This window comes from Eleutherodactylus coqui, chromosome 1, assembly GCF_035609145.1.
Source record: "Eleutherodactylus coqui strain aEleCoq1 chromosome 1, aEleCoq1.hap1, whole genome shotgun sequence".
Classification (NCBI taxonomy): Eukaryota; Metazoa; Chordata; class Amphibia; order Anura; family Eleutherodactylidae; genus Eleutherodactylus; species Eleutherodactylus coqui.
This window is the reverse complement of record NC_089837.1, coordinates 129569190-129585176: the sequence shown is the minus strand read 5'-3', so window position 1 is coordinate 129585176 and position 15987 is coordinate 129569190. Positions and strand designations below refer to the sequence as shown.

Genomic DNA, 15987 nt, shown 5'->3' with positions numbered 1-15987 from the left:
CATGCACTTGAGTCAAAAGTAAGTGAATAAAAATAAATAAATAAAAAAACCTGAACATATCTGTCCTTTGTATATTTGAGCCAAAAAGCCAGAAGGAAAAAATATAAAGACTGATATCTAATTTCATTTGCATCTACTCCTGCATTTCTGAGTCAACAATTGCACATGCAATTTACATAGTGTTGTAACATATTTTGGGTGGCAAAAAACTGTAGTCAGATGTTCCTTTAAAGTCAATAGTCAAATATAAGAAAGCTTACATACATACATACAGGTAATGTCTTAGTTCTTTGGCAGGGCAGTGACATTTTTAGTAAATACACTGCATTCTCTAGGTATTACATTCTGGACTGCGTATTCATAGTATCTGTAAATAGGGACAATACACCGAAAGCTCAGCAATAAGGGTCCCAGTAATGTATTTGTGATAACCATGTAACTCATAATTAATGTACTTGTAAGAAACATACAGAAAACCCATTATCAGTTGGAGTTCACTCGCAGAAGTAATTTTAGAAAAAGTTCCTAGAACTGCTTCCATTGAAAACTGCTGCACAGCCGTAGCAAAATCACAATGGATAAGGCATGCTCTGGGCAAAGAGTCTGCGTGGGAGAATACCTCCATAATAGAGAACACCACTTTTTTTTTTTTTTTTTACAGTCAGGTCATATGATTTCATTTGGGAGGTACAGTATGCACCTCTATGGGTGCCTTATTGCCACTCCCCAAAACAAAATGACAACTCTAGGAAGGAGTTAGGAAAAGCTTGCTTCATTTAACTGTAAAGTAATGCCCTCAGCTAACTAGGTGCAGTGGTTCAGCTAGGTGTAAGTAAGGCCAATACTTACTTTTCCTCCTACACAATAGGTTATTGCTATATATGTGTTGGATGTAATTCTATACTGATAAGCCTGGTTTCTTAATCTCTCCCACGCACTCATAATTGATGGATATTGCCTATTGGCTGTTTAATTAGGTTTGCCATTTTAACTTCGGTTTGATGATTATGCTAGGATTAAGAGACAATATACTGTAGCTCCAAACATGAGCAGATGATCTATATGCAATCTTAAAAATTAATAAACCCATTTCGATGGGCTGATGTAGTGCTGAATGTATAATGTATACACATCCCCGTCTTTATCACCTTGGAATGGTTGCTTTTGATGCTCGCTCGTCTTGTAGAATCTGGAGTAACAATGTGGCTCTAGTGACATTCACCGGCCACAATTACAGTAACAAAGCCAGCACTTCATGTCATTACATACTGAGCAGTGATCTACTAGATTACTTAGTATTACTGTACATTCACCCATGCGCCTCATTAAGAACAGCGCAGTCCGTATCAGAACACACATGGACACATTTTGCTCTGTAATACAGATCAAATATTTTATGGTGTAACGAACACACAGCCAGCGTTGGTCCGCTTCCAAGGCTTCTGAGAAACAGACGATTTTTGTTGGGAGCAGTCTCACCGACCCGGATGGTTATTCTGGTAAATTATTGTTGTCTTGGGACAGCTTAACTCTACAAGAGCTCCACTTATATCCATTTGTCATAACAGGGCAGAAGGATGAGCAGGAGTTATCCTGATAGAACCCCTTTAAACTGCCACCACATTACTGGCTTAACTAAACTTACTGTCAGATGATTAAAGGGGTTTTCCAGGGAAATACAATTGATAACCTATCATCAGGGTAGGTCATCAATAGTTGATCAGCTGGAGTCCGCCGCTCGGGACACTGATCGATCAACTGAATGGGCGCAAGCGGTCAGGGTCGCAATAACACATAGGTCGGAACGAAAGCCTCCACGCCGACCTCAGTGTAGTGGCTGGTGCTTGTAACTGCAGGCACGGCTCTCATTGAAAAATCAATGGGAGCCGTGCCTACAGCTAAAAGCGCCTGCTACAATAAGGAGGTCGGCGCGGAGACTTCCGTGCCGACCTCCCATGTAGTGGCAGACGCTTGTAATTGCAGGCACAGCTCCCATTGAAATTAATACAATGGGAGCAGCCACGACACACAGGTGGGTGTGGAGGCTTCCGCTCTGATCTCTGTGGTATTGCGGCATTGACAGCATGCGCCCGCTCAGCTGATCGGTCGAGGTCCCCAGCAACGGACCTCAGCTGATCAACTATTGATGACCTATCCTGATGAGGTCATCAGTAGGATTTCCCTGGAAAACCCCTTTAAGTGCCTAACATCTATTGCTCCTGTGCTTTCACACAGGAGTGACAGTCATTCAGTGAATGAGGTGGAGCGCAACGGAGAACTCTTCCAGCCACCCACCTCCATTCACAGCAAGCAGGTATTCGTTCAGAGATGAATGACTGCCTGTTTACTCTGAGCAAGAAGTCACTTATTAGCAGCTGTTTCAATGAGCTGAAATGAAGCAACTAGTAACTAATGAGACATTTCTCGCTCAGTACCACGTTGGGACCCGCTTTTACACAGTACGACAATTGGTCAAAAAAAAACAAAAGAAAACCGCTCAATAAGCAATTTTTTGGCTGATAGCCTGTGTAAAAGTACATTATTGTAAAAAAGTTTAGAAAGGGAAAGTGAAGGGTTCATGGTGAGAGTTCCTGACATGTAAAAGATGTTGTCAGTAGGTGTGGGGCAGACAGTGGAACCCCCAGTGGTTGCTCTGAACAACATGCCCCTTCAGATCTCCTACTTATTGGGTTTGATGGGACTAGGGCTAATTTCACATTGGTGAGAAAAATCGCATAATTTTTGCGCAATGTGAGAGTGAGTGAAAATCATTGGTTTCAGAACTCTGCGTTTTAAATGGTTTCATTCTCATTTGCGATGTTTTCCCTCACGCGATGTTGTGTGGAAATAAATAATCGCAGCATGTTCTATCTTTTTGCGATATCGCTCATTGTTCTCAATGGGACCGGCAGCAGCAACACCGCCGGCCCCATTGAAAGCAGTCGGAGAAGTTTGCGATCTTCTGCTGTGGCTGTTACAGCCACGGCAAGGGGAAACCCTCCATCCCCAAGGGGATGCAGGGCAATACCCTTAGTGATGCAAGGCTGTTTGCACATGAAACTGCCTCACACCCACAGGGCTTTCACTTGGTGGAAAGTGAATCAAGGCCCGATAATCGCCCTCGCCTATGTGAAACTAGCCCAACACGCAGGCATCAATACATGAACAGGTGCTTACATAATGCATAAATTACACACTGAATGACCATGATTAGAGACACTTGAGTAGCACGTTAGAACTTCCTTGGCTTTCAGCAATTTGATGGATGGATGCCATGGCAGAGGACCTAGGGTGTGCCAAGAAAACATTCCCCACACCAATATTCCACCTCCCCCAGCCTCAACTGTTGACATTGAACAGAACGGTTTCATTAATTCATTCGGCTTGCACCAAATCCTAACCCCAACAGCATGGTGAAACAAAAATCTCCATTCATCTGACAAGAGGTTTCTCCATACTTCTGTGATTACATTGTGTGTTATTTTGCCCACTGGAGTCTTGCCTGTTTATCTTCGTGATGGAAAATGAACTAGTAATCTGCTGTCATAGCCCATCTGTGCATTTTGATATGTTAGCTGGAGCACCAGCCTTGTATTCAGCTGCAGTTTGCTTGACTATGCAGCACCTGTATCACAGCATCTCTTAACATCCTCCTTGACCCCTTTAGTGGTCTACATCAGCAAGATTGACACTTGCTAAAAATGTTGTTCTTTATTGATCTAGATATTTAAAGATCTAGAATCTTAACCACTGGGAGACATAATTGCCGTCCATGTCTGAGTCTTTTGTGCGTGTATGTGTTGGGTCATTGTTCCCCTCTCTAATACAGTGAGGGTTACAAGACTTTTTGGTGCTCTGTGACTTTAATTATCTATATCAATAAAGAAAATTTTTAGCACGTGTCTACACTGTAAAAAGGGCTTAGACAATACGTAGATTTTCTCTGCTTCAGTGAAATACATTAGCAAGATTGCATTTGTCTGGATGGTTTTTCTCAAATCCCACCATTCTCGGTAAACACTCACAAGAAAAACCCACAAGGTTAGCAGTTTTTGAAACCTTCTCCTCTGCTAGTCTAGCAATGAGGACTATGCCTCATTGCTCAGATCGCTCAATTCATCCCCATCTAATGTGGAGTCACACAAACTGATCCAAAATGTACGCACTCCGAGGTCACATCTCTAATTTCCATACAGGGAAGCCCAAGTTGTGAAAGCGCAGATATCTCTAAAGTGACCAATGTTAGTGTGTATATATATATATTATACATACACACACACACACACACACACACACACACACACACACATAGTGTGTCTATCATGTAAATTGATGACAATTTAGTTAGGCTGAGAGATTTTTTAAGTTTAGAATAAAACTTCTCACCGCCAAATCATAACTGCAACTACAGTCAATTTTACAGAAATCTACGCATACAAACCCCATAACCTTACTAAAGGCTTCTGCTGCAAAGTAAATCTGCTATTGGTGGAGTATGGCACCGTAGGAACTTTAAAATGTGGCTTCTCTCTACTTCATGTCAAATCAGCTTTTACATGAATGATTAAAGCCAATTAAAAAGACCAGTTTTACTACAGATGCAGTAGGTTGACCAAAAAAAGGAGAGCCATGTCAAAAATCAAAAACTATATGCAAGTTTCACCACCATATTCAGCAACCACAAAGAAATCTTATATCTAAAAAAGGTCAAGAAATAAAGCAGCAAAGCCCTGAAATTACCAGAGATCTAAAATGTCTGGTATTAGAAGGCCCTGCTTACTTACAAGTTATTACTAGCTCGGAGCTGCAAATCCCTGTTATATAGATATATGTCAGATATATTGGGAGAAAGATGAACAGTAAACATACAAATAAAACAAATGTGAAGAAAAAGGTTTTAATTTGACATTCAAAAGATACAAAACACAATACAATATCAAAACCGCGGTAAACAGTTATTGCATTATACATTGTATACAAACAGGGTAAATAATGTAAACTAAAGATGTACTCAAACCTAGACAGCTCTGGTCTGAGTCCCTTATCATTGCAGCATATCCGAGGGCAGGTTTAGCACACTGCAGAAAGAATCTGCTTAATTAGGATTGAAAATATAGGACACTATGGGATTTCAGAAATGACCAAGTGTTGATGGTCCACTGGTGATTATTAAAGTAAACTGTACAGCTCATATAGTGACCTTGGCAGTCAAGCAAGAACAGGCAAAATGCACCTTTTACATTTAACAATTATCCTTCATTTTCGCTATTTTGAACAATTTTGTGAATAATAATCATTCCATGTAAAAGGGCCTATAAAAGCAATTTCCTATTTCCCAGCATTGCCTGAATACAAACATGTTCTAGTAACAGTAAACAGAGTGACATTTTATTGCTTGTTTGGCACTTCTGTACAGAATTATGAGGTAGATCATTGATTATTCTTACAAAATACAATACTTGTGCGCAGTAAACAAATTTCTTCATATTTCTAAAAATACAGTAAAATGTAACATGGCACTGATAAAAGTGTGTACAGACTGTGGTCTTATGTGACTCATGATTTTAATGCAATGTATGAAAACCTAAAAACCTAAAAAGTAAAAATTTCATTAAAAATAGACATTTTAAATCCAGGTTTTCCTTTCTTCCAGGTTCCAAACCCCTGAAGTTTGCAAAAATGTAATTACGTAAATGCAGGGGGGTGCTGATCTATCATTAGTTACAAATGACTTCAGCTTCCTAACTGAACAGAACAGTGTATATCATGAAGAGCGACTCCGTGCTTCTCACACTCCGAAGACTTGAAAATAGTCGGACTTGTTTTCCTCTTTAGAATCCAATACCTCTGATCACTCACCTTCCTCAACTTAAAGCAAGCTAGAACCTATCAAAAAGCTCCTCAAGGCTCCTACAACTCTTTAAATTCCCATTTAAAGTACATAATAGTGCAATGACATTAGCAATTGCCAAAGGCGGCACGAAACACCCAGAGCAGCACGAACGGTATTGCTTAAAATGGAATCAAATGCTGATCATTCAAAATAAGAGACTTCTTAACATGCTTTTACATGGAACGACTATTGTTCGGATTCCTGCGATCCAGGGAGAATCTAAACAATTATCGTTCAGTGTACATGCATGCGCCGACTGGACGACGAAGGAGAAGTCGGTCGCTTTTTGTTCATCGTTCAGTTTGTGCATGCAGAAAACTGAGCGATGTATCGTTCCATGTAAACAGGCAGTCCGTCACTTATGAACGACTGCCCGATTACTATAAATGGAAGCAGGCGGGTCGAAACAATCCCCAGCCGCTCCGCCTCCATCCAGTCAGCAATGCGCGTTCCTGTGTAAAAGCACAGGAGCGATCATCGCTGAGATGACCTGTTAAGGCATCTGTGCGCGACAGATCGTCCTGTGTAAAGGCACACTTCGTGAAATGAACAACACGGTTAGGGCAGGACTCGGATAAAGCGAGCAAGTTCATATTAAATCAAGTCATCTCTGATGCAACACTCCCTAATCAGATGGTCTTGTGAATACCTCTCCTGTGTAATGTAGCCATTCACATACCTGGGGAGGTTTAAGGGCCTTCCACACAGGGCGATCATTGCCTGAACATTAGTTCCTGATCATTTCTCCATGTAAACACTTCCTACAATCTAATGAAAAATCATAATTCCTTTGTCTGTCATTCAGTACGTCTTATGTGGACATAAAAATAGTCTGTTGGCAGCACATTCCCTTCAAGTAAACAAGGATGTGCCGCCCACATCATCATAACTGGGGGACCGAACAAGCGTAAAAAAAACAAAAAACATCCCGAAGACCGAATATAAAGGCTAGTCAACCAGTGCTGATCGGTTCGCTTTATCGTCGATCAGAACTGGTTAAGGGCAATTTATCTGCCTACGTAAAAGGATCCTCTACAAACGCGGTCTACATTGGGCCAGCAGGATAGTTGTGCAGGGACCATCATCATTGAAAAATATCCATCTTATATATGTTCCATCCAGTAAGATTCACAGTAAGGTATCAGAAAGCCGGGTGTTCAGGCATTCTCGATTAGGATGGTCCCTACGAAGTAAACATGATCCCTATATTTCTCCCTCTTTACCGCTATAAAAGCAACTATTAACTATATGACTTTCAAAGAAATTTGAGCATAACACTTGACTAGCAATATATCTAGTCATTTTTGTAATGACTCCTATCACCATGTAGAAGGTAAGTTCATGTCAACAATCCCCAATTTGCATAGATTGAAATCTGTGACACACATAAATGGTTATGTATATCCGTACAACCAAACTAAAAGCAGCTTCATAACTCATTTGGCACATTTCATCACACTGTATGATAACCAGCTCTTGGAGGAATCACTATGTGATGCTATTTCAAGACACTTCTGTGGGCCAGAGAAGATAAGTGGCTGGAGTAATGCTCCGGCAGCTGCAAGGAAAGAAAAGAAGGTACAGAATACATGAATATTTAGTCACCGATCATTCACAAACTGTGCAGTCATTTGTTTATTAGCAACCACACAAAATCCTGCAGTTTTGATAAAACTGCTAGACATTTTGTAGATAATTTGTGGACACAATATGATCTTTACAAGGTGCAATACCTACTCAGCTTTTAGGCTTTGGTCACGGATTTTTAGTTTTTGAAGAGTTACTTAGCTTATATTTGGATTTTGTTATTTTTTAAAGTGAGAGAGATCTCTCTTCCCCCCCCCCCCCCTCCCCCGCCGCCCCCTGAGCACACCCGGACCAGTAAGCAGTTACTCGAGAAGAGCGATGCTCGCTCGAGTAACTGCTGTATCCGAGCCTGCTCGCTCATCTCTACACCTCACAACTTATACATGTGTGCGTCTTCAAGCAGTCACCTGAGGCAACACCACTTCATGATCAATTTACATACTGCCATCCCATGACTTTTGACATGTCAGTGAACATCGTTATACTCGCATATTAAATTAGAAGACACTTCATATCTGTTATTTCTACTCAAACTTCTGCTCCTGGTCAGGTAAAGTTTCCTCTTACTGGAAACAAGTGATTGACAAGTTCAGAATGCTCAAATGTGATGTGAACAGAGTCCAACATGTACATAAATGCAATTTTTTTAAAAATGATCATAGCCATTACGTTACTGGAGAAAACAAGCTACGGGAAACATCTACCCCCCATGGCGATAAACATACCGGTGCTCCCAATCTGGTGAGATATCTAATTCTTAAGGCCATTGCACTTAATGGACGAAACCTAAGTTCTGAAGCTTCCCTTTGTAATAGTGCCCGTCGAGCCCTGTAAATTACATAAAGACATGGTGAATACATAAAGTAATAGTATTCCTGCAGTGACATGACAAGTAGGCTAGTCATACAGCATAATTCTGCTTTCAACATAGATGCATAATTTAGATGCACAAAAAGTGGTGAAGAACATTTGAAAATACTTTACAGCTTTGGCCCAGAGTAATTTTTATATTTTCTCAATTTTTATACACTGCTGCGTTTCTCATTGCCCTACCAAACAAGACCGCACTTTCTCTTGCCAGATATGTGACCTGAGCACCTAAAATGTACTCTTCTAAAATAAGAGCAGAATTCTGAATTTAGGCTTATAATTGACACCTCACAAAAAAATTCTCTAACATGGTTACACATTGCATTATACTGTATGAAGTAGGAGAGCTTAAAACTTGCATTATTACTTTGATGTACACAGTGACAAGGGTAAGATCAGGGTCAAAGAAAAAAGTACTGCTGAGAAGTTGGGCGCTGTTCAAACTAGTGTCACACTTATGGATCAAAGCAACAAACATACCAGATGGTAACAGATGTTCTACTGGGAACTATTTCTCTATTGACTTCAAATGGTCAAAATAACAGGGCGTCAGTATTTCCGTTTGACAAAATGTTCAATGGCATAATGGAAGATAAATGAAAGACATCCTACTATTATCAATGGGGTTAATAATGAGATTATTATTTTATTTTTTTTTGGGGGGGGGGGGATAAAAATGAAAACAGAGAAAGTCACTAGTGTGAATAGCGCCTTAGACTACACCCTCCAACTTGTCAGATTGCGTAAAACCTCACAGAATAAGCTCCTCCATCTGCCACGTCCAATTTATTTTGATTTAACAGTGCATTAATTTATTCTTCCTCATCTTATCATGTACCGTCTAGGGTCACAGAGAGGCCCTTTAAAAAGAACACCCAATATCCAGGTATAGCTATTGTTTTTTATGAAAAAAACACAATACAGACAACGGACTTTCAAAAGACTTTTATTTTAACAGTTTAGTCATTTTTTACTAAAAGTGCATTTTCATTATGGAAAATAGTTGCTTATTATTGAAAACTTAACACAAGAAATTAAAAAAAACCCCCAAAAAACATAACTCATCTAAATCTAGCAATCAAGTATAAGTAGGCCTCTGTAATTTAGAACAGTTATATATTCCCTGAGTAACACAAGTGATGACCACCTAGTTTATGTACATCCAACAAACGTAGAGGATACAATCTATAGGATGCAGAACCTTATTGTTTTAGTACCGGCTAAAGAAGTGGTAGTTGGAAAAAAACGCTTCCGCAAAAAAAAAAGAAAAAAAAAAAAAAGGGTAGGACTAAAAATGGCTAAAAACACTAATCCCTACAGTAAAGCATTAAGTAGGAATTCCACAATAATTTCTCAATACCAACAAGTATTTTTTGACCACCCTGGCTGTTAATATAAAACTAATCTATTGGTGACACCATATGAAAAGAGGTTTTCCGGGACCAAGATAGATACTGATGACCTGTCCCAAGGATAGGTCATTAATACTTTAATCCCGGAAAACCCCTTTAATAAATTATTGTATTTTCTACCAAGTACCTCAAAAAGTGGAGGCAATCTTTAAGCCAAGTGCAATCTTAGGCAAATGGGGTGCAATTCCCTTTAAAAAAAAATTCTAGGTAAAAAAAACAAAAAACTACTTAAAACCATTCAGCAAAAAAAAAAATGATTACTTGAGAAGATAAACATTAACTTGTATGGTCAAATGTAATGAGATCTCTCCATGCTTCACTGCATTAGGTTTCATTGGTTGAAAGGTGACAACACACTAAGTTTATCAGGGGTGACTGTTCCAACATCTCAGGATAGCAGTCCTCATTTCCTAGGTTACTGGTACAGTTTGAAGGTTGTCTTTTGAACCTCCACATGTGAAGCAGCTATTTCTATCTAGGACTTAAGTTTAATAGTAACAAGTAACAAAAGGCCAAAAGTTACCAAAGAAGCACTTCCATTCTGGTGATACAAAAGATACGACAAGAGCAGTTTGTTTATATACATATAAATTCTACTGTGCATTTTACAAGTGGCTGTTCCCTACATAAATAATTGTTACCAGAATCACTCTTCATATAGAAGGCTTTACCCTCCGTGTATTACAAGAACCGCTCAAGTCCAAGAGCCACTCATACTAAGTGCCTCTCTGTTCTGGTTCACATAAGAGCCCGCTTATGACGTCTACATGCCCCAAGAGGGCAATGGACAGGGATCATCTTTATAAGGCAACCCCGTTAAAGTGCCAGAAGTGTCAAGGTACCTCGACTACATGACTCACAACCAAAATGTGACACATGAAACATAACAAAAAGTTGACATGTAAACCAAATTATATGAATCTGTAGTATTTATCCAGTGTTAATTCAGAAAAAAACACCATTGTGAAATGAATGCCTAAATAACTGACCCCAAGACTGTATCTGTTTAATTAGCCAAAAATCAGCCACACAAAAGCCAAACCTACTTGACCACAGATAATTGGATGGCCCCCAACACAGCCAGATGTATAACACTGCGCATACTAAACGTCAGATACACGAGATCCATTTCATTGTGTCTTAATGAAGGACAGAGAGTAAAAGTCCGAGAGCTCGCATTAACACAATGTATTTTTGTTAGCCATTAAAAGACATATCTACAAGGTTACTTGGTTTCTCTTGCTGGGAACAATCACATTTTGCCCATGTACACGTAACGATTATCACTCAAAATTTGTTTAAGCAACTGAATTTGAGCGATAATCCTTCAGTGTGGGGGTGGGGGGAAATAAATAAATAAATCGCTCACTTGTCGTTCATGGTCGTTTAAGCTGACTTTTCAGTCTGCTTAAAAAACCCGGTTGGCTTGCTGGCTTCTCTACCTGTGTAAACGCTCCCCGCTCAGCGCTTCCGAGAGGAGGTGAAGTGCTGAGCGAGAAGCCTATAAGTGTGTTCTACTACATGCCACCAAATTGTAAGACATATCAAGTAATCTCATCCATAGGCAATGGAAATCTTTGCAGTATAAATTGACCTACAATGTGGATTTTAAATCCGCAGCGTGAAATAACATACTGCAGATTTACAATTTTCATCACGGATTTCCATCCTGTAAATGAGCAGGATGAATCCGCACAAAAATCCTCATGTATAACACATCCCGATTTTGATGTAGATTTATTGCAGATTTTCCACAGTGGAAATACATCCAGTCTATAGGTTTCTGAAAGTCTCTTTAAAAGGGAGAGAGAGGTCATCAGTACCTGATCAGCAGCGGTCTGCTGCTTGGGACACCCACTATTTGATGTGACCGGCACAGCACCTTACATTGTATAGTGGCTGTGCCTGGTATACCAGCTGAATCCCTTTCACTTGAATAGGAATGAACTGCTCTCAGGCCATGTGACCAATAAAAGTGAGCCTCATTGAACAGCTGATAGGCAAGGGTCCCAATTGGTGGATGCCCACCGATCGGCTATTGGCGACCAGTCCTGAGACTATGACTTAAGTGTAAAAACAATTTACTCTTAAGGTGCAGGAACACACAGGGAGTTGCAACTTAAAAAAAAGACAAGTTCCCAATACAGTGTTACCAGGAGTTCAAATTGTGCAAGCCTGTCCGCAACTTTTTAGAATTCGCTATGGCAGACCCAATAGCCTGGGAATCAGCATTATAAAGCCTTCAGTACCGGAAGTAGTTCCATGTACCTTAGCCATGTACCAGTAGCAAACAGAACTATGCATCCAGACACGAAGTGCTAGAAAGGAGAGAGATAAGAGACTGTATGAAATACAGTGACCCATGTTAAGCGTATTAAACCTAATTAAAACAAAAGAAGAACGATGAGTGAACAAATCAATGTACCAAGTGCCTTTGTTAATGCCACGTAACCGATGAGTGTGTAAACAGTCCACGATGACCATTATGGTCTATAACAAGAATTCCTTCATTAGTACTGACATACTAGGAGGTGGTTAGTTTAGAGAAAGGAATTCTACTCAAGTAATGTTGATCTGACTATCTGTAGCAAGCTCAGAAGACACTAAGGCTCTTCGAGTGGACAGCTTGCTGACCGCTTCCAGCATACAGGAAGATGATACTGTGCTATTCAGATTCATCTCTGCAAAAGATTATTATAAAAGGTTACAAGAAAAGGAGTACAAATGGCAACACTACATTGCAGAACTAATGGCATAGTGTACGGAAATATACCAAACTCTACAGCTAGAGACAATGCTGACAGCATTAAAATGTAGTCCAGACACATACTGTATGTGTCATCCATAGCTACTAAGATTTGACTGGCTGTTATGGGCAACTTTAGGTTGGGGTCAAATCACATTTTTGCCATAACACTGAGGCATGTCTTTTATTGTACCTCCACCCCCCCCCCCCCCCCCCCACAAAAAAAAAGTATTCTGCTAGAACAGAATGCAGCAGGAAGCCTATCCAGTTGGATCTTGTTGCCATTGACTTTTGTTTTCGCATAATGGAAATCAATGGCAACCGGATGCAATTCTATAAACATTCAGTTGGTTCCTGTTTTACCTTTTTTCCTGCTTTTTACATTATACAGTAGCATGCATATGCATGAACTGTATTTCAAGAACAGGATGTGACCCTAGCCTAATGTCGTCCTTACATGAACCCAGCAGTACATTATAGAAGCACAAGTAGTCAGTAAGGCTAGGTGCACCCTACGTTATTGGGGACCATGTGCTGTCCATGTTAAATTCATGAAGAGCACACAGTCCCATTATAGGTTTATAAGACTATGCGCATTGATGTTTTTTTTCCCCCACAGAGATTGATGGGTCACATGAGGGGGAAAAAAAAAAAAAAAAAAGACTCATGACATGTCCTATTCCCATCCATTTCACTGATGAGAAATAGGACACACCAATGCATGTTAATCTGCTGTGTTTGTGTAAATCAATGCGAGTTATGTCCGAGTCTCTCAGACGCAACTCGTACTCATGGCAAGTGTGCTGGAGGCCTAAGTGTCCCTGCTGATATTAGGAAGGGTCCATTTATACAGGCATATATTTTCTGCCCGAAACATATCGAACAATGTTTATTTAGACAGTGCTCATTTAGCTCCATTTACATGTAGTAATCATCATCAATGTATGTAATGACATATGAAGCCATGCAGCTACTAAGGGGACTATAAGTGTATGTTCACACATAGTGGAATTGCAGATTTTGGTGCAGAGCCGCACCAGAATCCGCTATGTATGAACATACCCTAAGATGTAAACAAATGAGGAGTCTGACCAATGGACAACTTTAGAACTGTGTATTCGTAGAAGCTTTTAACCATTTGATAATTAACCAACATAAAAGTCTTAACTGGAGCAATATGTGAAATCATGGGAGGAATTACATTACCAATGTGCAATTAAGGGGGTTTTCCAGTGAAATACTATTGATGACCCATCATCAGGATAGGTCATCAATAGTTGATCGGCCAGGGTACGCTGCATGTTGTCAGTGTCGCAACAATATAGAGGTGGGAGCGGAAGCCTCCGTGCCGACCTCTGTTTAGTGGCCAGTGCATGTAACTGCAGGCAAGGCTCCCATTAATTTCAATGGGAGCCGTGCCTGCAGTTACAAGTGCCAGCCACTATACGGAGGTCAGCGCGGAGGCTTCCACTCCCACTTCTGAGTATTTGGAGCTGAAGTCTCTGTGCCGACCTCCCATCTAGTGGCTGGCGCTTGTAACTGCAGGCACGGCTCTCCTTATAATCAATGAGAGCCGTGCCTGCAGTTACAAGCACCGGCCACTACACGGAGGTCAGCACGCACGCTTCTGTTTCGACCTCTGAGTATTTGGAGCTGAAGTCTCTGCGCCAACCTCCCATCTAGTGGCTGGCACTTGTAACTGCAGGCACGTCCCTCCTTGAAATCAATAAGTCGTGCCTACAGTTACAAGCGGCGGTCACTACAGAGGTCTCCGCTCGGACCTCTGTGTTATTGTGGCGTTGACAACATGCGCCCGCTCAGCTGATCAGTCAGGGTTCCCAAGCAGCAGAAACCGGTCGATCAACTATTGATGACCTATCCTGATGATAAGTCATCAACAGTATTTCAACGGGAAACCCCTTTAAGGGACAATCCCATCTCGGATTAAATGTTTATGACATTACAAGATATGCCATAAAAGTGACAGGTATGAATTCCAGAGATCTCCATCTATCTCAAGGTGTAACCTCCCAAGCCCTACTGAATATGGTAGCATGGGGTGGTTGGGAATACAGAAACAGTTTCAGTAACTATGCATTATTGAAACTTCCATTGTTTCAATAACCCATAGAGAAAAGAATGGGAGTTTTGGAAACACTACAACATAGCCAGCTTGCCATAGCCATACTCCGTATTAGATATTCCCATCTCGTCCACTCGACTGTCCATCCATTTGGAGGGCAGCTGGTTAAGAATAAGGAGGTAGAGAACAGCACTTTGATAAAGCTTTATAAGAATGTATTGTGTGGTCATATTCTCCCTATTTTGTACATCGGTCAGGGGATCTTCTTAACCTCTCCTAACTTGCAACACATGTTAACAAGTAATATGGCTCTTAAACCACTACTGTACTTTCTGATCATGGGGCTTCCACAACTTGCAAAATACTTGTTCAAATCAGACAACCCTTTAAAATGGTTTTGAAGAACAAAAGCAGAGAAACCAAGAAAATACCCGCCGTCACCAAAACAGAAACCGGCAAACATACAAGAGTATTACTGCTATTGCAAAACATACAGATGAGAACTTTAGTAGAAATCACAAGTATGAAAAACACATGAGAGGAAGAAGCAACAAGCAAAGCACAAAAATGCGCAGAATAAGCATTAGTTTCCAAGAGACTGGCAAGGCGTTCTAAGGTTAAGCGATTCATGTCTAGCTCATATGTACAGCAACCCTCCATGACTGCAAAGTGAGGAATACGAATTTATAAAGACCTTCCCTTAAAATCATTAGATTCATACAGAACGTTAAAATATCAATATTGAAAGGGACACGGAAAGTGACACGAAGGGAGAAACTACAAAAAGTTGGACAGAGAAGTGTCTTTGCATACAACTAGGAGGCAACAGTGCCCTCATGTGGCTACAATTTGAACAATTCAGAGATGGAACATTACTACATATCACCTCCCACGAGGTTTTATAAATCACATTTTTCTACCATTGTTACATATAAAATGTATCGATTTTTAGCCAATTCATTATGTATAATTTACCACGATTCTCTTACAATTTCTGTGATAACTTAATATTTCGAGAAAGCTTCATATTATACCCACTATGGTTTACCTCGTAAAACTGTTTTTAAACGCAAATTACTCGGCATAGAAAGGCCAACAAATGACTTGATAAGTACATTGCCTCAAAGGGCTTCTCCAGGAAAATACTGATGGCCCATCGTTACGCACAACAGTCTTGGAGACAACTCATATATAGTCATCTGAATGAGGCCTTGGTCTGACTAAAGTGAATGGAAATGAGCTATACTACCAGGCTCCGCCACTGCAAAACATACAGAGCTGTTCCTGAGGCCCGAAGCCCCTTCAAACAACAAATTCTGTTCCTGGAACGGAACTCGTTTGTAAATAGGGGGCATTCTGTATAATTGTTAACTTTTGGATACTGGTGCAACCTGAC

The 15987-nt window shown here is 40.4% G+C and overlaps 1 protein-coding gene across 2 annotated transcripts in view; it reads right to left on the bottom strand.

Moving 5' to 3' along the window:
- Positions 1-4985: 4985 nt before the first annotated feature.
- The window catches only part of MFSD1 (major facilitator superfamily domain containing 1), a 51982-nt gene continuing 40980 nt past the window's right edge, over positions 4986-15987 (bottom strand). Inside the window, exons 16-17 of one of the 2 annotated variants that reach the window (XM_066600426.1) lie at positions 8206-8308; positions 4986-7451 (exon numbers count right to left, since the gene is read on the bottom strand). In XM_066600426.1, coding sequence (XP_066456523.1) covers positions 7392-7451; positions 8206-8308 — 163 coding nt within the window. In that variant the 3' untranslated portion in view covers positions 4986-7391. Of the gene's footprint in view, positions 7452-8205; positions 8309-9280; positions 12444-15987 lie in introns of those variants that run through there. The other variant, XM_066600436.1, reaches the window with a different exon arrangement.